Source organism: Anarhichas minor, unplaced genomic scaffold (assembly GCF_050575085.1).
Source record: "Anarhichas minor isolate MPS153535 unplaced genomic scaffold, ASM5057508v1 ptg000033l, whole genome shotgun sequence".
NCBI lineage: Eukaryota > Metazoa > Chordata > Actinopteri > Perciformes > Anarhichadidae > Anarhichas > Anarhichas minor.
This window is the reverse complement of record NW_027466479.1, coordinates 10521484-10544444: the sequence shown is the minus strand read 5'-3', so window position 1 is coordinate 10544444 and position 22961 is coordinate 10521484. Positions and strand designations below refer to the sequence as shown.

Below are 22961 nucleotides of genomic sequence, written 5' to 3'. Positions count from 1 at the left end.
ATACTATATATATTACTAAATTACTATTACAAAATAGAACTACAATAATAATTGAAACATTTAGTCAGATGCCTTTTTTGGATATCACTTTTATTTTAAGATTGCATCCTCACATGAATTCGAACATGTCATTTATATATCTTTGACCAAGTAAAAAAATAATTCACATGCAAATCAATTTTTGTCTACAAAGCTATTAAAGATGCAGAACATTATGCAGAAACTGATAGTTGATCCATTGTTTTAGTTCACTGCCTTCTGTGATAGTAAATTAAACATTTTTGTGGTTTTGGATGATTGGTTGGAAAAAGAAGAAATTTGAAATGTGACCTTGGGAGTATAGGAAATTGTGAATTTATTTTAGAGACCTTATTAATCAAGAAAAATATTCCGCAGATTCATCCATAATTAAACGATTGTTGTTTTAGTCCTAACAGATTTATTGAAACATTACAAAAGAGACATCCGCAAAGTCAGAAATCATATTCTAATTACTACATGAAGGAAAAAATGACTGCCGTGAAGCAAAGCTCAGGTAAACGCAGCATCCACCATTATGTAACATCATAATACAGTTTCATTCAGTTTCTGGTGAGGCACTGAGTCTTTCTATCTTTGCATCAAACCGCTTCCGGCTGGAGTCCAGGATGTTGATGCCATTCTTGTGGAAGTCGTAGCCCACTCTCTGCAGCTCCCCGAGTCGCCCTGTAATGTTCTCGGTGCTGTAGTCTAACACTTTGGGCTTTTCCAGTATTTGCTTCATTGTTATTCCTCCTCTGAGGAGACAGTCCAGTTTAGAGCTCAGCGTGTCTGTCCCAATGTACAGAACCATTGGATAGCTGAGGATTAGTTTCTTTATGTCAGCTTTCCGACAGCCAAGTGAAATCATCCTCTCCTGGAGACTGTTGAAATTCTTTTTCAAATATTCGTTGGAAAGATCCAGTATTTCTGCCCCGGGGCCTTGAAGCAGAGCAAGCATTTCTGAATCGCTCAACTTCAGAGAAGCTCTCAGGATATCGATGTTCGTCTTGACTCTCTTCGTGCTTCGGATGAGAATGTAAAGGTTTCTGGATATGATGGATTTGGGAAACTGCTCCGGATTCGTCCCGCCGAGTTCGGCGCAGATGTCTTCCAGAAACTCCACCATCTGCCTGTTGAGCTCTAAACTGTTGGAGAATGTCCGTGGCGCCGTGCTCAGCAGCCGATGGAGGTCTTTGGTGTTCAGTCCCAGCGAGGTCAGAAAAGCTATGTTCTTCTCCAAGTTCCCGTTATCACTGGACCGGAAGAAGGACTCTGGTGAGCGATCCAGGATGCTCACAATTTCTCCATCGGTCTTGAAGATGTCTCTCCACAGCGCCCAGCGCTGTTCCAGGTGTTCAATCGAGCGGGTGATGGCGCGGGGGTAACGGGATATGATGCTGGCGATTACTCTGCGGCTGGCGCCTTTACCTTGCAGGAACCTCGCGAGCCCTTGCTCATTAGTGAAAGCTTTACGAAGCACCCCAGGCTGACGCTGGCGTGCCATCTTCACGTCAACTCCCATGAGATTCAGATTCTCCAGCAGAGATACATTCTCTGTGTTCACCGGCGGCTTTGGCTCACTGCTTTTTGCAGGGGCGCTGCAAAGGCCCCTAGGAAGGAAGGTTGACGTCGACTGAGCCGGAATGTGTCCAAAGCTGCGCTGCAACATCACTGATCGATGAAAGCTGAGGACAGCTCTCACTCCTGCTGCCATTTTTAATGAGGGCCAGTTTCAGTGGACCTGAAGAAAAAAAATAAACATTTATCTGATTAATATATATATATATATATATATATGTTTATGTTTATGTAAACTCTGAATCTGGAAGGTTACTTATGACAACAGTTGTCAGATAAATATAGAGTAAAAAGTGTACAAAAAAAGGAGCAGACATTTAAATTAGTCTATTAAAGTACCTCAAAATTGTACTTAATTTTAACGTAAGTTCTTGACACCACCGCAGTGTTGATATATTTTTACAAGCTAACATTTAAGTGATAAACAGTACGACTGACTGAATGAAGTCTGTCGGTAGGTCGCAGACAAATTCATCGTTACTTTAACGTTAAATATTCAACTGTTGAGACTTTATTCGCCCTTAAATGACTCAATAGAAAGTCCAGGTCAGCTCGTAACTGTAACGTTACAGTTATTTATAAATGTATCAATGTCTCAATCCATAGCCATTTTGTAGAAACTATATAAAAACACATACCATATACTTTTGGTTTCTTTTTGCCCCACACATTCTGGTGGTGAGGCGTTAGGCATTTCTCACCGTGAACGTATGAAAGCGGAAACGTGAACGTCTTCTCGCGAGATTTTGTCGTCCGAGAATAAAATAATCCAGACGACTATTGCTTAATTACCGCCATCTAGCGGGTTGGAGTTTAAAAGCACTCTCTGCTCATTTTTAACCCAGATACAGTCTATGGTTTTAGCTAAGATAGAAGCAAATTACTTAAAATTAACTTTTACACAGTTCTACCTGTCATAGGATACACTCAATAGTAGGTTATTATTATTATTATTATTATTATTATTATTATTATTATCCTCTCATACTATTAATTCAATAAACTTTTCAATTATATTTTCTATGTTATCTCCATTGTTGATGGCATAAATGTGTAATGCCTTCTCCACACTGCAAGGATGTAGCTCTGGTGAAGCTATAATAAATACTTGAATTAATTAATTAATAAATTCATTTTACAATATTTGCTGGAATCAGCCTTAAAAATTCACCATTTATTAATTTGTTTGCACATGTTGAATGTTAACCCCTATTTAAGTTGTTAAGACTACCAAATTGACAGAAACAATATAAAGGTACGACCCTGTATTTCATTGTGCACAAAAAGTATAATGCATTCAGTCATTTACAATGACATTTTCAAGTCCGTTCATAGCAGTATTATGCTACGTGGACAGCTTACTGTTTTCAGTGTAATTATATGAAATAATAAATTGTATATTGGACGGTTTGTTTCAGGCATTAATACTTAATTTGTGCCAAACACCCAGCTGATGTCCTTGTATGCCCATGAGGTACAACAGCACGTTTGCCATGTGTTGTGGCTGACAGCTTCGCACTGAAAAACCTACTGACCCATTGCCTCTCCATAGTTTTGTGATTGTATTTTGACTTGAAGAGGAACTTTTGTACATTTGCCCCACACTCTTACAACATGTAAACACACAACAACCAACAAGTGTCAAATTAAAATCAAATAGTTTTCATTCGTAAAGTATTTTCTTAGAAAAGTCTTCTTTGTATGAGGAGAATTGCAGAGATTTCTGATCTCTGACTCAAGACAGAAGCTTAATGAAGAATAATAAGTGACAAACTGGTCAAATTATGACTCCGCCCCCGTTCTTTATGGCCACTATCTGGCATTCCTTGTGGCCAAGTGGCAGGCAGAGCCACACACACTAAACGTGAATAACAGACAAAGAAACAAAGAGAGTTTTCTTTGCAAAAATAAATGTATTTTAATTGATGTGTAATGCTGAGCTAAAATATTTGAACAGCAGAAGATTTGTTTTAAAATGTTGATTCTTGCTGCCTATTCCTCTTTCTTCCACTCTTGTTGAAAGAGACTTTTGAAAGTCAAAAGTCTCACACTGAATGGGGGGGTACAGCAGGAGAAAACCCCAAATGAAGTTGATTGGGGGGGTGGGGGGGGGCTCACATTATCAACTTCATTTGGGGTTTTCTGTCTGCTCCCATCCAGTGTGACACTGAATGGGGGGAGAGCAGGAGAAAACCCCAAATGAAGTTGATAATGTGAGCCCCCCCCCCCCTGATTCAGTGTCACACTGAATGGGAGGAGAGCAGGAGAAAACCCCCAAATAAACCAAATGAAGTTGATAATGTGACCCCCCCCCCCCCCTCACTCAGTGTCACACTGAATGGGAGGAGAGCAGGAGAAAACCCCCAAAAAAACCAAATGAAGTTGATAATGTGACCCCCCCCCCCCCCCTCACTCAGTGTCACACTGAATGGGGCGACAGTCTTGAGCTGACGAACTGGCCTAATTCACGTATCAACTCTATCAGGACGCGAAAACCTGTCTGCCGTTGCCCCCGTCTTTCTCTCGCTCTCTTCCGTTTTTTTTCCATTCTTATCTTCATATTGGACAACTCTGTTTCTCTATCCACCGCATTCTCCCAAAAGAACCATCTGGACTTCTTATTTAGTTGTAAACAGATGTCCTCCAGGAGCCTGTTTTCTTTGTTGTACCTCACAGCCATGACCTTGTATTCCTCCTTCACCTTTCGGAGTTCCGTCTCATTCCTCTTTAGGTTTTCATCCACCTGTTTCAAACTCTCCTTCAACTCTTGTTTTTTGGCCAGCTCCATTTTAAACTTCCCATCGAGGGCTTTGTGGTGGGACTGGCAAGTTGCTATTCTGCAGTTCATGGTCCATTCTTTCTGTGTCATATCCATGGTGGACTTCTTCTCCAGAGCTTCATACCTTTCCTGCCAGGTTTTCTCATGCTGGAGGAGTTCACCTTCTTTCCTGCTCAGGTGGCATTTCTTTATTTTGAGCTCCTCAGAAAGACTTTCCTTTCCTTTGCTTAGATCCAGGATCTCAGAGTCCCTCTGGATCTGTTCCTCCATCTGGTTCACCTTCCTCTGGTGCTCAGCCTGAAGTGTGTCCAAGCCGTGTTGGTTCAGGCTCAGGTCTTTGGTGGTCTTTTCCTCCAGACCGTTTAATTTAGCAACCAATGACTTTATCAGACAGCTGATCTTGTCTTCATTTTGAGTGAGAGACATTTCCAGAATATGTACTTCTTGGGGATGTCCTTGAAGGTCCTGAAGGACCTCGTCCTCATTTATCTGGTTGTATATTCTATCCATGGAACTTTCTGTAGCAGACATGATAGCAGACATGATACGAAAAAGACTGGTGACTGTAGACGCTGTGATGTGAAGGTCAACACTACTATCTGTCAAGTAGTTCTGTTTGGAGTTTCAAAGCAGAGCTTTAGAATTCTAGATCAAAGCCAGTTGCTTTGATGTGATGTCACAGAGTTCTTTATGATGTCACAGATGGAACCCAGCTTTGATGCATGTACAATAACATTCCATCCCCATGGATACATTAAGGACTACAAACCAACATGGCGTCCAGTCAAGGACTACAAACCAACATGGCGTCCAGTCAAAGACTACACTGTAAAATGTGATTTTACTTGTTTGTTAATTTTAGAATATTATTCTGTCAGTATGACAAAAGATTATTGAAGTTGTCGTGATAACACGGAATTACTAGTTAGCAACATCTCAATGACAAAACAAATGTTAACCTGAAAATTCACATTTAACTGAATTAGTAGTGTAAATCAACTTGAATAAGGAGGTCGTTATCACGTTTTTGCGACTGTTATCAAAGTGCATTATGGGGAATTGGTGGGCGACGTTGACTTTCCTCCCGTCCTGTAACGTTACCCGTTTCGGACCAGGCTTGGGTGTCGTTGTCTGCTCAGACTGTTTTCGAGGTGAGTGAAATCACAAGTGTTTATATATAAGTGACATACGTTTATATATGTGATGTATGAGCTATTATGCCATCGCAGGGACCAACATTAAGAGCCAGCAAAAAGTTGCAACGGGCCAGTGAAGTAAAATTATGTTACAACCTCGAAAAAGTAAAACGATAATTTAATTTAAATAATTTTCCATACTTTGCTCCGCGAGACGTTACTACGTCTGCTCCACTCGCCGATACTTCAGTCTGCTCTGCCTGTGTCTGTCTCTCTACTTTAGCGGTGGCTGGTTTGAACTCGGAGATGCAAGTGACGGCTAACATTAGCTAGCGTTAGCCGCCTTTTTCTCAGTCAAACAAGCTAGTTTAGTCAAATACTGTCCTCCCGTGCTACTCGGCTGGTCCAGATGCACGGTTAAGTAACATTAGCTAATGCTAGCTAACGTTAGCTAGCTAGACCGCGGTGTTTTTTCCAGTCAAACAAGCTAACGTTAGTTAAGTCAAATACTGGCCTCCCTGCTTCTCGGCTGGTCCAGGAGTAGCGCCAGATGTTTCTGCATCAAGATTGCCGTCTCTCGCATCTCTGTGGCATTTCTTTTGTTTCTTTGCATGTCATTCTGTTCATTTATTGTGTGTAAACCCGGTATTTCTGCACAGTTGCAGATAAAGATTAGGCTACACTATTGTTCTGAGCCTTGATAGATAAGACATTCCACTTGTTGTCTGGTTTTGATACATGTCTGCAAATATAGTTGATTCGATTTTAAAAATACTACTATCCCATTCTATGGAGCCCCAAAGTGATCAATATAAAATATAACATTAGGAAATGTAAAGAATTAACTACAAAATTGTGTGATGTTATTACAGATTGTTGAAACTCAACTCACTATTATAGAATTTCATCATTCAGATTTTCTGAATAACATGTTTGGTGGATTCAATTATATAATTTATTTTATTTTAAAACAACCATTTACAAAAGTCTGATCAATTTCATTAGTTTTTTTCCCCAAATTATACTTTTATTTGATAATGTTACTTTGATCACCAGCATCCTCGCTCCTCAGCTGTCATTTCCTTTAACCCCTTTAACCCCTTGAACCCCTCTACTGCAGCAAAAATGCCAAATTGTGCATCAACCAGCTACCTTCTGCTGCTGCAAATAAATACAGTGCACGGACACAATAACCAACCTGTCCTTTAGATTAACCATGCTGCATATGTTACCTACTCCATCAGCTAGCTTGCAACGTAAGCTCTACTGTTCCAGGAGTATTCCAGGTTTCTCAAGTGGGGCAAGGCCTTAACCAGGTCTCAGACTAGGATGATATTTACTTGCACAAACAAATCTGAGGCACTACAAAGACCTGATCATAATATGAATACTCTATTTTAAACCTCTGTTCTTTTGTTTCTTGTTTTGAGACAGATTTATCATGCTGCTGCGCATCATCCTGAGCGAAGGGTAAGCCCAAAGTGATCTTGACTTGGACAGATCAGCCATGGTCAGTGAGATGAAGAAAAGAAAGGTTGACTGGAAGCAAACTGGTGAAATGATGAATAACACATTCCCCTTACGGAGAAAGGAGATTGTTGAAGAAGAACCACTTGTGGCACACGTCAAAGAAAGATGGCCAGCCTTGTTCGCTGAACGGCAGGTAAAATACGCTGTTTTTGATTTTTCCTCAAATTAGATTTTTCTTAAACTTGGGTCTTGGTGACAAATGTTCCATTTCATTGTTTTTCATGAAATTCAAAATTTATTCAAAAAGCCAAGCACTGATAAAAAGCATACTCTTTGACTTTTTGACCACATCCAACAGATTGAAGCAGAATTTGCTCACCTTACATCCGTTGACTTGAAAGGCTCCATCTACTCTGGGCTGGACCAGTACCTGGCGAGGTTCCTTGAGCTCTACAAAGTAAAGAGTGGCATAGTGGGCCTGACCAGGCTCACAAGATTGCTTGATGATGATGCAAGTGTTCAAATGTTAGTTGTTCTTCCAGTTCTCCCACATTTGTTGTTAGCATTTTGTCAAGTAATGGAGAAAATAGCCTATGTTTTTGACTGTATTGAACATCATACCTTTGGTATTTTTGAATACCGTGGTATACCTTAATAACATAATACCACACAGGCCATGATCATGAGGTCATGATTTCTGATTGAACATTTAGTATTTTACCTTCCCCAAATCAGTTGTGGAAGGTTGGATCACATTTTCTGCTTGCATGTGCTGATAAGCCTGACTAATATTTAATGCTGATCATAATGCTGAAAAGATTCTATTTTTTGATGCGATTACTTTTTGATGGAATCCTGAAACAAACTGATGTCATTTTTTTAACCATATAAAAGCAGATGGTGCACCATAAACAATAACTGGTATTTGTTGTTCGTTTTTTCTTTTTTTATCAGAGCCCAACATACAAGAAGAGGTCAGTTCTTCTGCTGGGCCTTCCTCATTATCTCAAAGAGGATCCCTCGTGTCTTTTCAAGACTGTAGCTGTGTCTCAATTCAGGGGCTGGATCCTTCGAAGGCTACATTCGTAGACCGGTTGCGTCACAGCGCGGCGACTAGGCTGTCCCAATTCGCATGTTTGTTGAAGACTCCTTCAAATGCAGCCGACGAATGCGGCCTTCAGCCCCCAGATTCGGAGGACACATCTCATGGATCCTTCGCAGCCCAGCATATCTCGAGATGCATTGCGTGCCGGTGAAGATTTTATTTGAACCAACATGGCGGCGATTGATGCGGGAGCTGGAGAAGCGGCAGTATTCACTTTTAAATGTAAGTAAGCATCTAATGGTGGAACAGCGAGCGGCGGAGGGAGGGGCAATCCCACTTGGGAAAACACATCCTGTGGCCCTTTGCTCTTGTGCTAATGGAAGCATTTTGTACAATGAAACTCTCACGACTTTCTAGAAGTACAGGCACGTCAAGGCCCATCTTAAAGGAACGCTATCGTTGGGTGAAAACCTCATATCTACTGGGCAAACCTTAACACAATTATCATATATTTACCTGATCAAAGCCTGATGGATCTCAGCCAACTTCTGTTTCCTCCCGCAATCTGCTTCTGTAAAAGAAAGACAGAGGTGAGGATGAAGAGAGCAAAAGAGAAGGATGGAGGCACATACAGAGGAAAATAAAGGGAAAGGATGAGGGATAGAAAGATGTGGAGAGAGAGAGAAAGATAAAAAGGAGAAGAAAGACATCGAGGGATGCATGAAACATATATACGAAAACAGTTTGTAGGGTTAGGAAATAATCAACACACAGTTAATAAATGTGTTGAGACACATTAACAGTAAAACGCACCTGTTTTAATTCATGCCATTGTTTTAATTCATTAATTCATGCCATTATAACGCCTGGTCACAATGAGTCACACACATGACCATCGTTGTGAAAGTGCTATGCAAAATAAACTATATGTGTTTGGATGACTTGAAGGGCAAAACCAAAACCCAGTGTTGAGTGATAACATAACAGATGGCAGCTTTTGTGTGTGTTTGTTTATTTAGTTTGTGTTACAGTGAATAATGACGTAATCATGTTCATCTGCAACTATCCAAGTTGGCTGACTGGCTGCCACGCAGGCAGATAAGTGGCCGAGCTAATGTTTACTTTGACCAGACTGTAACAACAGGGTTACGTATGTTAGGACAACAAAGGACAACTCGTGATTCGTGTGTTGTAGTTTGTGTCAGCTGGCTGCAGTAATAGTATTAACTTCACTTGCATTTCAGGCCATGTTTCTGTCTGTAGGCACGTACAGTATATAAGTAACGCTAAATAGGCAAGGCTCATTTTAATCGGAACTAGCTTTGTGCGACTAGTCCGTGTTTATGTCTAGTGTTATTAAACACCAACAGTTACCTAGTTAGCTGTTTGTTGGCTGGCTTACCTCTTGTGACAGATCCATTCCCATTCACCCCAACTCCTGCGTTTTGTTTCTTCCTCTTGAGCCTTTTCATCCCTTTAAAAGCGGATTACCGAAAGACGAAGTCTGTGTTCTGCCATAGGCCAATTAACAAATAGAAAATACGTCTCTAAACAGGTAAAAAGAGGGATGATATTTGGCTGATCGTGAAAGGTTCTCCTAACAGCTGTCCATAAAAAGACTCAACCGAACTGAGATCATTCTGCTGCGCTCTGATTGGGCAGAAACGACATGTGACGCAGCGCATGAATGCCATTGGCTCCCCTTCGACCCGCACCACGAGGTGGCTTGACTGTAGTTTTGTAGTCCTAATATTTGAGCAATAGTGGGCTGTGGTTGTCATCGCTCGATTGAAATGTGGTTAGTGACACTTACTTGCTCTGAATATGTTCACCTTTACCACAAGGCGACAGTAAAGCTCTATGCAGCAGCTGTTAGATAACTTGGAACATTATTATGGACTGTAAATAATAATGTTATTATGATAACATGGACAATAGTGCATATAGTGTGTATTTGTGTACTTTTTATTTGAAGTGTGAAAAAATACTAAAATTCAAAAACACAGCCACGAGAAAAGAACAGAAACACTTGAGCACTTGCAGAATCCTAGTGGTACAAAACACAACACTTTAATGTCATATTCTCTTACATACGGGTTATTTTTGATTAACTTTAATCCACTAGAATTGATTCAAGTGCAATGGTGGGATCTATGAAGGCATGACTGTATTGCATTGCATGTACTTACATTAAATATATGCATAGCCATATTGTTGATGTAGGTGACATTAATGCTCTAATGCCACTGCTTTGCTTCTGCAAACTAGTTTCCTGGATGTGGGGTTATTTTAGGACATATAGAAGCGGTGCAGCGGCACAATCCTGAGTGTTTCCTCTCATAGTGCTCGGTTGCATACAAATTGTTTACAGTGGCAAATCCAAATCCTATATGGCCTTGATCCTAACAAACACATTTCTTCTCCAGTCTGCAAGAAGGCCAAAACTGGATTAGTTGTGATTGTACAGGGAACACATATTGCAAAAATAATTTCTTCAAAGTATGTAGGACTAATGGGTGGGTCTTGCATATGTTATAATGCTCTACTTTATGTATTCACTGTTGTTTGTTTGCTGCTGGTTAATCTTTGCACTACTGTTTAGTTAATTAATGTAATACTATACTATTTCATTGTATATAGGCTACTGTGCATTTTTTATATTAATATGTTTTACTCTGTTATTTTTTATTGTATATATTGTGAATTTTATACTTAATATTTGTATTTTTTACTCTGTTACTTTAATTGCTGAAGTATATTTTTTGCTGCTGTAACGAACATATTTCCCCTTGTGGGATGAATAAAGTATATATCTATATATCTTTCTATCTATCGGCGACAACAAAATCAGATTCTCATTCAGTGATTGGTGGCAGTCTAACATCTGGTGAATTTTCCAAGACTCTACTAAATATACATTACTTTAACAAAAAAAGTATATAAATTTAACGTGTTCCCTTTAGTTGATAATTTAATAGAAAAATAACAATATCGGATTAAACTATAGGTACATATACATATATATATATATATATATATATATATATATTAGCCTGTCAAAGGATTATGGGCGTGTAGTTGTTGAAGGTTAATAGAATAATGTATCACATCTTCTATATCTCTGTTGTGGCAAAGAGTTAAACATTGTACAATGATACATGACACTATCACCTAGTACATTACAGCATGTTGTGAAGCAGCCAATCCGGAAGTGGATTGGGACATCGGCTCGATAGGGGGATGTCAGTTTAAAAACACAGATCTGGCAACCTAAATAACAATTGCAACTTGATGTGATAGAGAGCAGCTCTTATGGCCAATGTTTCTGTTTGATCCAATCAGAGAAGAAAAGGCACGAGAAAAAAGGCTGAATTTGCTCCGACACTGAGACAATTCATATATCTTTTGCACATTCTAGTAGCTTATTGGTGCCTCCACAGCCATACCTCACATTAGGTTGCTGGATTAATATGTACAGCCAGCTAAAACTATGAAGCAGTGTAATAGCAAGATTGTTTTTACTGCCACGTCATGCTGGACATTTGGCTCACGCCACATGGGTTTACAAGACACCGGCATCAAAAAAAACATTTTCAAAAGACTTGTACGCCAAATATCAGAAAGGAACAGAAATGCTATTGAGCGCATAGGTTTATCCTGGTGAAAGACTTTTTTCTCATATCCAAGTAACTGGTTAATTTGCTGTTGTTTAAACTGGATACACTTCAGATTAGTGTACCTAATAAACTGGCAACTGAGTAGCTCTCCTTCCACTCAGAGATGTGTCTGTTGTAGTGTTTTTAATATTTAATGGATTTCTGTCCAGGTCCATTTGTTGTGGTCCACTTGGTAAAGTTGCTTGGGTAACTGCTGACACAGTACTCCTTCAGTAAATCAATAATTCAGGAACTGTCGAAACTTTGAAATGCTCTGTGGTTCCTGTAGAACGGCGAGCGTCCACAGGTGGGATCAAATTGGTAAGAATGTCTAAAAGAAGATGGGTGGAATTCAAAATCTGCCAGACTATAAGCTGCTCGGCTCCTGTCAGCCGAAGACACAGAGCATCCTCTCCTGCGGCTGCTGGTATGTTTTAAATGTTTCGAAGAAGCAGGGGAAACTGTTGCATGTTGGTATCTTCATTTGAGGACAAACGTGTGATTTCCGTGAGTTTGGATGTTTTTAAGGACCAGGAGTTGAGTTTGCATTTTACAAATACACATACATTCTTAGACTCAAGATAATTTGTATGTTTATGGGGGAATAAAGGTTCAACTTTATCTAAACTACTAGATACAACTAGTATCTAAAATGAGAAACTGTTATCTCTCCAAAAACGTCCTTTGGTAATAAAACAAATTGTTACCTCTGCAGGGCGAAGTTACGGTGGGGAATTTGGTCCTAATAAAGAAATCACTAAGTTTATTTGTATTATTATTGATTTATTTGCAGGCTATAGTTTTTTGCTTTAATATTTGACAAAACAAACAACAAAACATACATGAATCAAAAAAGAGACTTTAAATAGAAACAAATGACTTCAGCGTCTCTAAAATCGACTCCCTACATTTCCAATTTGTAAAGCAATTCATGTAGAAGAATGAATGAATGAAGTGAACTGAAATTACAATTCAGTCTGTAAGTTGTATTCTGAACATGTTTGCAGAACAGATATAATATACCACATAACCAGATCTAATGATATATAAACTACTTGTTGACATTTCACTTGGTCTGTCTGTAAATTAGATATTGGCCATTGTGTCCTTTATCTGTCCTAGAAGCTGATGCTATCGTGTTACCTGCTGTCCCACTAAAGGAGGCTCAAATATTTCCTTTTCAAAGTGTACGCCACTGTTGTTTGAGATGTGCTCAGAATAGCCCAATCAAGTGCCACGCTGTAAAATGTGAGCTGATGACTGAAGCGTTTATTAGAAGAAGAAAAGAAACACGGCCTTGAATTGAAAATATCTAGAATTAAAAACGAAACATCTCAACTGGGACGGCTCTCTCCTCCTGTTACCATAGAAACTGAGCAGACGTTTTGAGCAGGATTCAGACATAAAAACATTATGAAAACCATTAGATGTCTTGATATCATTAATGATTATTAAGAAAAGTACTGCACATCAAGACATAAAAGGATTCTGACATGTCGTTATTGCCTCTATAAATTCAGATTTTCTTCCAAACTTCATAGATCAAAATATGAGAAAAGACAAATTAAATATAACAAAAATAACAGAGCCATGTGGCTTGTTTAAGACGTTTTAGAGAACTGTTTAGGCTAAAGTGGTGGAATGTATCTAAGAGCATTCATTATAGTACTGTACCTCCATTTGATGCTGGATTGTTATATCAAAATACTAGACAATATGTAAAATTGTTAAAATGAGCCTCGCCTTAACAACATCAAAATGCTGCTTACACGTTTATTCATCAATAATAGTAAATTATTAAAATGTGTTAGAAATATAACACTCAGAATATTGCAATTTCATAATTAATAAATTGCAATTATTTTTTACAATGTCTCTTGTTTGCACTAAACTGTCTGCTGCTGTAATCCTGTAAATGTCCCCACTGCGGGACTAGTAAAGGACTATGTTATCTTATCTTACCTTATCTGTAATAAAACACTTTTGTACCATGGTATTGCTACTTTTAAAGTATCTCCTCTACCACTGCTAAAACTAGCACTGGGTTAGTGAACGTTTTTATCTGAAGTAATTACGACATTTCTGACAGCACTTGAAGGCAACACTGGTGGAATGCCAGGGGGCGTGGCTGTGAAGCTACCTACTCGACGTCATCATAGTTGGGTCTCATGTTTACGTGGAAAACATGGCGGCGGACTACCAACAAGGAGACTGCACTTAGTAAAAGGCGACTGACGGGCAGCAGGAAGCCGGACGAGACACACATTAAACCGTTAGTTTTTAGATTTTTCTTGCCGATATTTCGCATGAAGCAGTCTCCCTCTTGTTTCAGCCACAGGGACCGCGGTGATGGAAGACGAGGAGAGGCAAAAGAAGCTGGAGGCCGGCAAAGCAAAGGTAGGATTCTCAGTTTTTTTTGGGTGTTAGCATAACTATCATTGATGTAAAGTAGTAAATCCATGTTGTCGACAACTTATTTCCTCGCGGCAGGGTCTGTCAGCTGTTTTTGGGCCCCCTCCCCTTCTTCTTCTGCCCCTCTCAGCTGTCAGTCCCCCCAAACGTGCGCCCTGCTCTGACAGCCGGAGGGGGGGGGTTGGCTCGCCAGGGGTGTTAGCATAGTTATCCACTGCTAGCCACAGAGTCCTTTGTCATGCTGCATGTCTAACGTTACAGCAGTGTTTCATTGTACTTTTCTGAAACGTCTGCATACAGTGCTAACTTAACCACCCCGCGAGTCAGGCGGGACGTCGTTACGAGAGGCTTGTGCAAGCTACCTGAGGTGAGCCGGACGAGTGGTGTAACAGGATTTACAAGACTTATATCCCCACTAGCTACAGGAAACACTGCCCCACATGCCACACTTGTGCTACATTCATGGCGTTATCAATCAGCAGCATCAACATTTAGGTCAGGAGGACAACCCCCACCCCTCCAGTGACCGATGTAAGACACGTTGCTACAACAGGACCATGCTATCCTTGATTTGGCCTTGTAAACCTGGAATGATGTCCATGTCATCTTTAATTTTGTAGTGTTTTTATGTTGAAAATTGCAATTAAATGAATGGTGCACTGCTCTGTCTGAGCTCTGCTAACTCCCCTTTTGTGGCTCTGCCTGGTGAGGTACTGCATGACCTTGCGGCAGCTCTGCTAATGATATCTTATAACCCAAACATCTTGGTTATGAGATCTTAACCAGATGTGATGTGCCAACCTCCACTTTTGGCATTCAATAAATAACGTAAGGTATGATAATAACACGTTTCAAGACATGTGGCCAATTGGATCAAGCTTATGTGCAACAGAGAGAGGAAATCAATACAACACATATTTGGTCAGTGTAACAATCTTGTGATTGTAGAATTAATCCTGATCGTCTCATCATGGTACAAAAATCATCACTATAATTCACAAATCACTCACTATACAACTCTTAATATTGCAGTTTTTGTCCAGCTCTTATTCCCTATAAACATTTGGCAACGCGTTGGATATTGAGAATAAGAATGATTTATTTCAGGTGGACTTGAAAAGGTCCAAACTCTTTCCATCCTGACACTGCAGAGTTGCATCTAATAGGTTGTGCCTGATGTCTCTTTTTGTCACTCCCGGTGTCAAATTGGAGCTGCTGCTCTGGCTTTTAGGGTTAGCACAGCGGGAGAGACTGTGAAAACCACCATCTCCCTGGTTATGGCTTTGGCATTTTGTTTTATAAAGGACCCCTCTGTGCTGCAGGAGGGTTTGCTTTTTTTTTTTTTTTTCACACACAGTACTATGTCACCATGCCCTCACACACAGGGGAGAGACGTCACAAGATATTTCACTGAATAACACATTTATAATGGTTAGCAGGGATATCCAGGGCTTTATTATTGGTTCTAATAGCCTCACAAAGTCACAATGGATCTTGGAAGCTTGGATTGAGTCCAAGCTGATGTACGTCAATCAGAACTCTATGGGAAGATGCTGACTTGACAAACGGCCTCTCTAAACTTCCAAACAAAGGGGAAATATTCAAACGAGCTGTTTTAGAAATAAACGGACTAACGGCGTTCTCGGGATTAGCAGCTGTGATTTGTCCAGGTTGAGTTCATGTTAACGTCTGAGTGAAAGGAGAACCGTCGATCATCTTTTGTGCAGCCGGCTTGGAATGATGTCCGTCCCGAGCAAGTGCCTGTTGAGTCACACCTGACAATGAAGCGTTGCTTGTAGGCTGGTGTTGCCGGGCCTTTTGTTCCGAGCCATTAGCTGCAGCTTTCTTTTTTTAGCTAACTTTTCTCTGTGGCAAAATGGACCACATTGACAAGTGCATTACCAGCATAATGGAGTTACTCACACACAACTTCTTCAGCGCAGTACTCCAGTTATATGGCACATAAAGGCTTTAAGTGCGACATTTTTTTGAGACACTGTGCAGTGATGAGCTCAGGATGGTGGAACAATTTTTGTGTTCGGTCAGAGAAACTCACTGACTCTGATATTCCCCCTGTGGGGACGTAAACATCATCTCTGTTACTTCCTTTCTACCGGCCTCTTACCTCTTTCGGGTCCACACACCGCGTAAACCCAGACTCGGCAGACGCTTGCACAAGGCTTAAGTCGCCTTATGGTGGCACACATAAGAAGACTTTGTGTAAATTGCCTGTATAGTTCAGTGCAGTTACATTTTGTGAACTGAAACATCAAAGAGAGATGTTTTATGTTAACAGTAAAGGTTGAGACGTTGGCTTCTTTAATATAATGAAATTAACTTTTAATATTGTTCCCTTTGTAATGTTTTTGTCTGTAGATCAGTCCTGCCCTTAGTCCGGCACACACAGTACGTTGAACCGCACAGCTTTTTAATGAAACTTCAGGGAATAACCTGCCGGCTCATTTGCTGTTCCAGCATTTTCAGAATGCTACAGATTAGGCTCAGGGGCACTGCAGCGTTTTGAATGTGGCCCGAGGGAGTCGCGCATCATTCAGGGAGGACGGCCTGCTTATTTGTTTCTCTGCTTCTCTGATGCGTCTGCTGGTCGCTGACTAAAGTATGTTTGTAACTTCCCGGTTTCTGCCGTTATTATAGATCGACTGGTTGATTTGTTTACTTGCAAAGCTTGGTACCATTCTGCAAAATGAGGCCTTAGGGCAGTGAATATCTGACGCACAATGCTGTTTGTAATTCTGCACTTGTCGACTGTTAAATTTTGTTTGTGCTACAGCCTTACTGTCAGTATTTCCAAATCAAATTGCAATATATTATTGCCTAAACAAACTTTTTATAGGAGTACATGTATGTTCAGCCTCGGGTTTCCTTGAAGTTCAAATAGCCTAAAGCTCGTCCTCGTTGAGGTTTTGAGGACAGCAAAGGTACAAGTTGATCTACTTAGCATAAGCCTGAATGGTTAATCCTAACCATGTGTGTCGCCCTGCACAGCTCTATATGATGAATACACTTTGATCACCGTGGCCTGTTCATCTCGTTAATTGGCTTTATTGGCACTGGAGGGTTTGCTTTTATGCTCCGGTCTTTATAACTCCTATCTGTTTGAATATTTAACATTTATTGCTTTTGGAGCTCGTGTGATGTCATGCTGTGCGGCTTGAGATGGGATTGCCCTGTGATTAATTGAATGTGAAGGTCTAACAGCTGTCCAGTTTAAATTAGCTGCAACCTGGAGGAAGGTTAAACCTAACTTACTGTGCAGGTCTGGAGCCTTTTGTTATGACTGAGAGGGGTCCTTGCCCCTCTTTTGATATTTACCAAAACTTGTTTTTAACAAGTCAGCATCTTGCAGGAAAGCTGTAGAAGCAGGAAAGTACAAAAGTCATCTGAAGCTGCAGCTGCACACCACAGCTGATAACTAATGTAGAGGCACCACACCACGGAAGAGGCTGGTTGTGAGTCACTTTATTTCATGAGAGAAAAGGTTTTCTGTGTGCCCAAAATAGCGGAACAGAATGTTTTTTTTTTTTTTGCAGTTTGATCTATTTGGTCAAGCACTGCAGTGTTTTACCGCGTTCATGCAAAAGTGGTTTTGCACCAAACAATCTCCAAAGTCACAATTGTCGATGATGATGCATGAGTACCTCATTCTCAGCTGAGGTTATAAGGATACTTCACTGTGATCATGGCTCAGGTTTGTTGAATGCAAAGGCACGTATAGGGCCGGGGAAAAATAGGTATTGGTTGAGCGAAGCGAGGGTGACTCGTGGACCTGCAGATTAAACGGAACCAAATGTCCTTGTTCAACAGACAACATGCGCGTGCTGACAATCAGAATAAACCACCGTAATGACTCTCTGCTGCTGTGTTTTCAGGGCGATTAGCTATTGTTGATCGCTAACTGGGATGTGTGTGTAAAGCACATGATTTTTATTCTGTAGTTGCTGGGTGTTGACTAACACAATGTTGCTGACAAGTCTCATTGACACATGACATTGGAGGCTGTTAACCCCCCCGCACTACTGCATATCAGTGTTGCTTCGGTATTTTTAGCTGCGTGTCTCACAGGCATCAACCAAACTACAGAAACACTCTTTTAATGACACAAATGTAAACAACATATGTCATAAGTATATTAAGCAACATATGGAGTACTTTTTACAGTGTTTTGGCACAAAAGTTTTGATCTTCTGAAAAAGACTTCATGTGTCATCAATTCATAAATGCAAGTGAAGCATTAGCTAGTTCCTCACTTATCATCATACATCACATAAAGCATTCATATGTTTGCTTTTATTCATATTAAACCTATTTTAGATAGCTTCTTTCTTCAGATTTTGACATTGCTATGACAATTGACAGGAGTGACTTAAAGCCTGAAGATAAAGATAGGTAGATGCAAAGTGGATGAAATATTCTTAATGGTATTGTAATTTATAATCATGAGATATTGATATATCTCATGATATAGTACAAGTTATATTAAGTCAACTGAAACAGTTCATGGATTAAATAACAAGAAAGAAATGTTTGTTTTGGGCTAAATTAAGTAATTAAATAAAAAAATCGACACTATCTCATCTCAACCCGACTGCAGTGTGTTTGTGTAACGTCCTCAAACTGAAACGTATCCTGCTGAAACAGATTTTTGTTCAAAAGCAAATAAAAAGACACATGACCACACATCCGAGCTCATTCTGACTGTCATTGTTTATCGCTCCACGCCTCCCAGTAACACCAGATTGTAATTATAATGTAGTTCATCTCACCAGCTGAAAGAAATCCAACTCACTTGTTGTTGATGCTGATAATCAGCCACTAGTAGTAGACATGATTCTAAAAAATAAAAAAAAAACCTGTGTAAAGAAATCTGCCTGTGTAAATGTTTTCAGACAGCAGATGGTGATACAGCGACAGGCTCTAGTGCTCCATATGTTCTGCCAATGCTCTGCTGTGCCCAGCCAGATAGGGCAGCTTGATATGATAAGCAGCTCAACGGAAGCCTGGGTTTCCCGAGACTGCTCCAAAACTCAGGGTGATTTCTGCTGGCAGGTCCACCGCGTATCCACTACGATTACTAATGTCTGATACCGACTGAGTCAGAACTAAAGGATGGCTCGGTTGTTGTGGTTTCACAGCCTCTCTGTTGTCGTAATCACCAGATTCTCCCATCCTGTAAGACATTCATTCATATCTCACTCCTGGTATTTGATGGATAAAGCTCTCGTGGAAGTACAGACGGATGGGTATATTTAGATGAGGGCTGGGGTGTGTGTGTGTGGAGGTGCAGAGGCACAGATCAGAAGCCCTTTGCTTTTAAGCTGTGTGTTGTAGGCGGAGGGACGTGACCGCGACGCCCACTCTCAGCGCTGTCGTGTCGGCCTTGAACTTTTTGTGCAGCACCACCAAACCTGTCGAACAGCGCTTCGTTTCATGCTGACTTTGCTGCTACAGGAGTGTGGTGCATACAGTCTGTCGGTGAGGCAGCAGGTAATTGATTAGTCGATCTACATTTCGATAATCGATGTTTGTTCATGCTAGAACAAACAAACTCCAGCTTCACAAAGGTCAGGATTTGCTGTGTGATATATGATAGTAAACTGTGGGTCAAATCAAGAAGGTGATCAAAATCGATGAGCGTATGCTGTGGGGAATTTGAAAGGGGATTTTTCAATATTTACTGCCATCTTATAGTCAAATTAATGAATTGATCATTCAAGAAAATAATTGCCGTATTAACAAATACTGAAAAGAATTGTTTTGCATCCCTAGAGCAAAGTATTGAAGGTCAATCAGCATTAGTTGATTGTGCTTAAAGGGGCCCTGTCGAGTTTTCAGGAAGCCTCATTAAAGTTAATGTTTACATTTACTGTTGCTTACTAGTAAGCACATTCAATTAATTTAATTCCTGCATCGCAAACAATTTGCAGGATCCATTTTAACCTGCTAGTCTTCTTCATGCCTTTGCCAGCACGTCGCTGGTTTTCTTGGTATATCACCCACGCCTGTAAATAATTTTAATTTATCGAAACCAATGGCAGGAATGTGCGTAACGGTACAGGCATGTACGTGTGCACGAGAACAAACAAAACGAGGACCCACTCATGAAAAGATTGCTAGCGCTTCTAACACCGCAGGGTACCTTTAACTGACATTTATGGACTGGGTGATATCACCATATATGCTTTTAAATTTCATAGACTTAGCTACTGCCAGATATGTGGCTGTATCATTTAAACTTTGCTGTACCTTCTTAATATTTGGAGGTGTATGTATATACCCATGTCACTGGGTACATGGGTAACAGGTGAGCAGGCATTAGCAAGGTATTCTTGGTAACAGTCTGTATATATATCTTTAGCAATCCGTGCAACACCTGTGCCGTGACACCTGCAGCCCCTGCTGTCTGCCCTGCTCAGCTGACTCTGCCGTCTATTTGCTGTTCCCCGGTTGTTCACACATAATAAATACAATAGTAGTAACTAACCAGGCGGTGTAATTCATGTCATCATTGGTGATGATTAGTGTGAATTACTCCTGTTGCTTTTGGTCACGGTGTCGATTAGTTTCACCTGTCCCTCGTTAGCCCTGCTCGCAGCAGACCTCCCGCTCACCTGTTCTCACTTTCCCCAATCAGTCATTGGTACACATACCAGCACAGTTCCTTTGTCTTGCCCTTTGTCTTGGAGTCTGTTTGTAAGCCTTTTGATTAACAATTCATTTACCTGCACCAGTCAGCCTGCGTTTGTCTGCAGCTCTGTCCTTGCTCTGTTGCCTGACAAACAAAAAAGCAAAGACATTTGAAGATGTTTTACTATTCTGTGACATTTAATAATCAGTTATTGATCAAATCAATTATTTGAAAGGTTAGTCAATAACAGAAATAAGTGTTGCAGCCCTAATTTCTATGATTTAAAGATTTCTTGCAGACAGAAGACTTTTAAGTTTGTATTTTTAAGTTTTAGTTTATCCTTTTAGAAGCACAATTCATGAAAACGATTGAATCAGGCCAAGCAGCACGATACTGTTGTGAAGTCCAATCCCAAATATGAAACTCAAATGATATTAAGAAGTGGAGATTGGTTCTTGTACCCACAAAAAATTGTTTGCAAAATAAAGCAGAGGATACCGTTTTGATAATAGCGAAGGAGATCAGTGTTATCGCCGTTCAGACGAGATCGTTGATACAGTTTAGAAATGCAATCCTTTTAGTCGGGATTAGAAGCTGGCAGAGCAAGAGGCATGTGTTTGGTTATTTGGACACCGGGCGGGACGACTCACTTGGAGCGGGGAAGACGCCTTTTTGGTATACACAATGTTTCGCTTCAGTTTCACCAAACTGGTTTGACTCAGAGTGGGTTCATATGTTGTTTTTTACTCTTTGTGAGAAGTATAAGCTCTTTGCTGGGCAGACTCATGAAGTTGTGAATTAGACAAAAGCAGGTGGTTCTTAGCATGAGGGTCGGATAAAAAAAGATCTGAACGGAAGCTCCGACCAGAGATGTAGACTAGAATACCTAATGGAGAGGATGCTTCAAATGTTGTTGTTTTTTCAACTTCTAAGGCCCACCATTGAGTCATAGCTTTAACATTGCCTTTTCCCCCTCTTCCTTCTCCAGTTGGCTGAGTATCGCCAGAGAAAAGCTGACGCGGACTCCCAGAAGAAACAGAAAAAGAAGAAGAAAAAGAAGCTGGGAGAGGACTCGGAGGGGGATTCGCCGAGAAGGGTGGAGGTGGAGCCGGATCCGTCTGTGGGAAGAGAGGAGGTCTCAGGTGGAGGACAAGATGGATCACCAGAAGGACCTACAGACTCGCCTACCACGGAGTTTACCTTCGCCAGGACACTGCGGAGTGGAGAGACTGTCAAGCATGACCAGACCTACACAATAGAGGTAGACAAAACAACGTATTACAGCAGTTCACTATTCACATACAGAATCCCATTTATTATTTTTAAGCAGATTATCATTGATTTATGGAGAAAATGTGGAGAAATTGACAACATGAATGATTGTTTCACTTAATCAATCAACCTGGTGACACAAGTGAGAAAGGTAAAGATTTGCCTTTAATTAGTAAACTGATGAGAATTCATCTGCTGCATCCTGTGGAATTTCAAAATAAATGTGCCCTTCAGGAAGGACTTCTGACTGTTGTTGTGTTAAAGTTGATGAAGAATAGAATCACAATTCAGACCTAGGTTTAACTCGCCCATTGGTACGGTCATCCTTCTCTCTTTACAATTAAGATCTAGCCACTGAGAAAACAAGTGAGTGATATCTCAGTTATTCATTCGCAGAGTAAAATCCTCATGGCCACTGGTGTACAATATTGTGAAAGACCTCTTGTTACAATAAGACAAGACAAATTTTTGGAATTATTTATCAAATTATGACAAACTATTTTTTTGGTATGACGCATCCAAAATATCCCTTCAGAGTTCACTGTCTAAATGCTCAACATTTCACAAAATACATCGTGTTTATTCATGATTCTGGGTTGTATTGGACATAAACGCGTTTCTTTCTCCCGTCTCTGTTGTGACAGATTTGATTAATACTATAATATAATAATTAGTCCGCCTGCTCCTCCTGCACCAACGAAGTCTTTTAACTTCAGGCATTTTATGGCTTTAGTTTTCTATCATCATCATAAGAGATGTAATTGTACCCGCTGTAGAACTGTGTGAAAATGATCATTGTTCTCCACCGAGTTTTGTTTCTTTTGTCTCCTGGAGCTTAATGAGCCTGCTGTAGCTGTCATGACAACAGAGAGCAGTGATGTAGGAAAGAAAAAAGTAAATAAAATATTTGTTTCCTTATTTCCTTCAGAATTATTTTAACTCTGTC

The 22961-nt window shown here is 40.3% G+C and overlaps 2 protein-coding genes across 8 annotated transcripts in view; one reads left to right on the top strand and one right to left on the bottom strand.

The window, feature by feature from the left end:
* Positions 1–71: 71 nt before the first annotated feature.
* Positions 72–2332, bottom strand: mterf1 (mitochondrial transcription termination factor 1). Its single transcript, XM_076105678.1, has 2 exons — positions 2238–2332; positions 72–1762 (listed from the first exon to the last, which is right to left on the bottom strand). Exon 2 carries the CDS (start codon positions 1733–1735, stop codon positions 578–580), a length of 1158 nt encoding a protein of 385 aa, XP_075961793.1. The 5' UTR covers positions 1736–1762; positions 2238–2332; the 3' UTR covers positions 72–577.
* An 11517-nt stretch (positions 2333–13849) lies between these two features.
* The window catches only part of akap9 (A kinase (PRKA) anchor protein 9), a 59674-nt gene continuing 50562 nt past the window's right edge, over positions 13850–22961 (top strand). For 2 of the 7 annotated variants that reach the window (XM_076105666.1, XM_076105665.1), the window contains exons 1-2: positions 13850–14082; positions 21732–22004. In XM_076105666.1, coding sequence (XP_075961781.1) covers positions 14035–14082; positions 21732–22004 — 321 coding nt within the window. In that variant the 5' untranslated portion in view covers positions 13850–14034. Of the gene's footprint in view, positions 14083–19364; positions 19603–21731; positions 22005–22961 lie in introns of those variants that run through there. The other 5 variants (XM_076105668.1, XM_076105667.1, XM_076105669.1 and 2 more) reach the window with 3 other exon arrangements.

Bases quoted from the DNA above. Each gene is read 5' to 3' on its own strand.
- mterf1 (XM_076105678.1), bottom strand. From the start codon at position 1,735: ATGGCAGCAGGAGTGAGAGCTGTCCTCAGCTTTCATCGATCAGTGATG.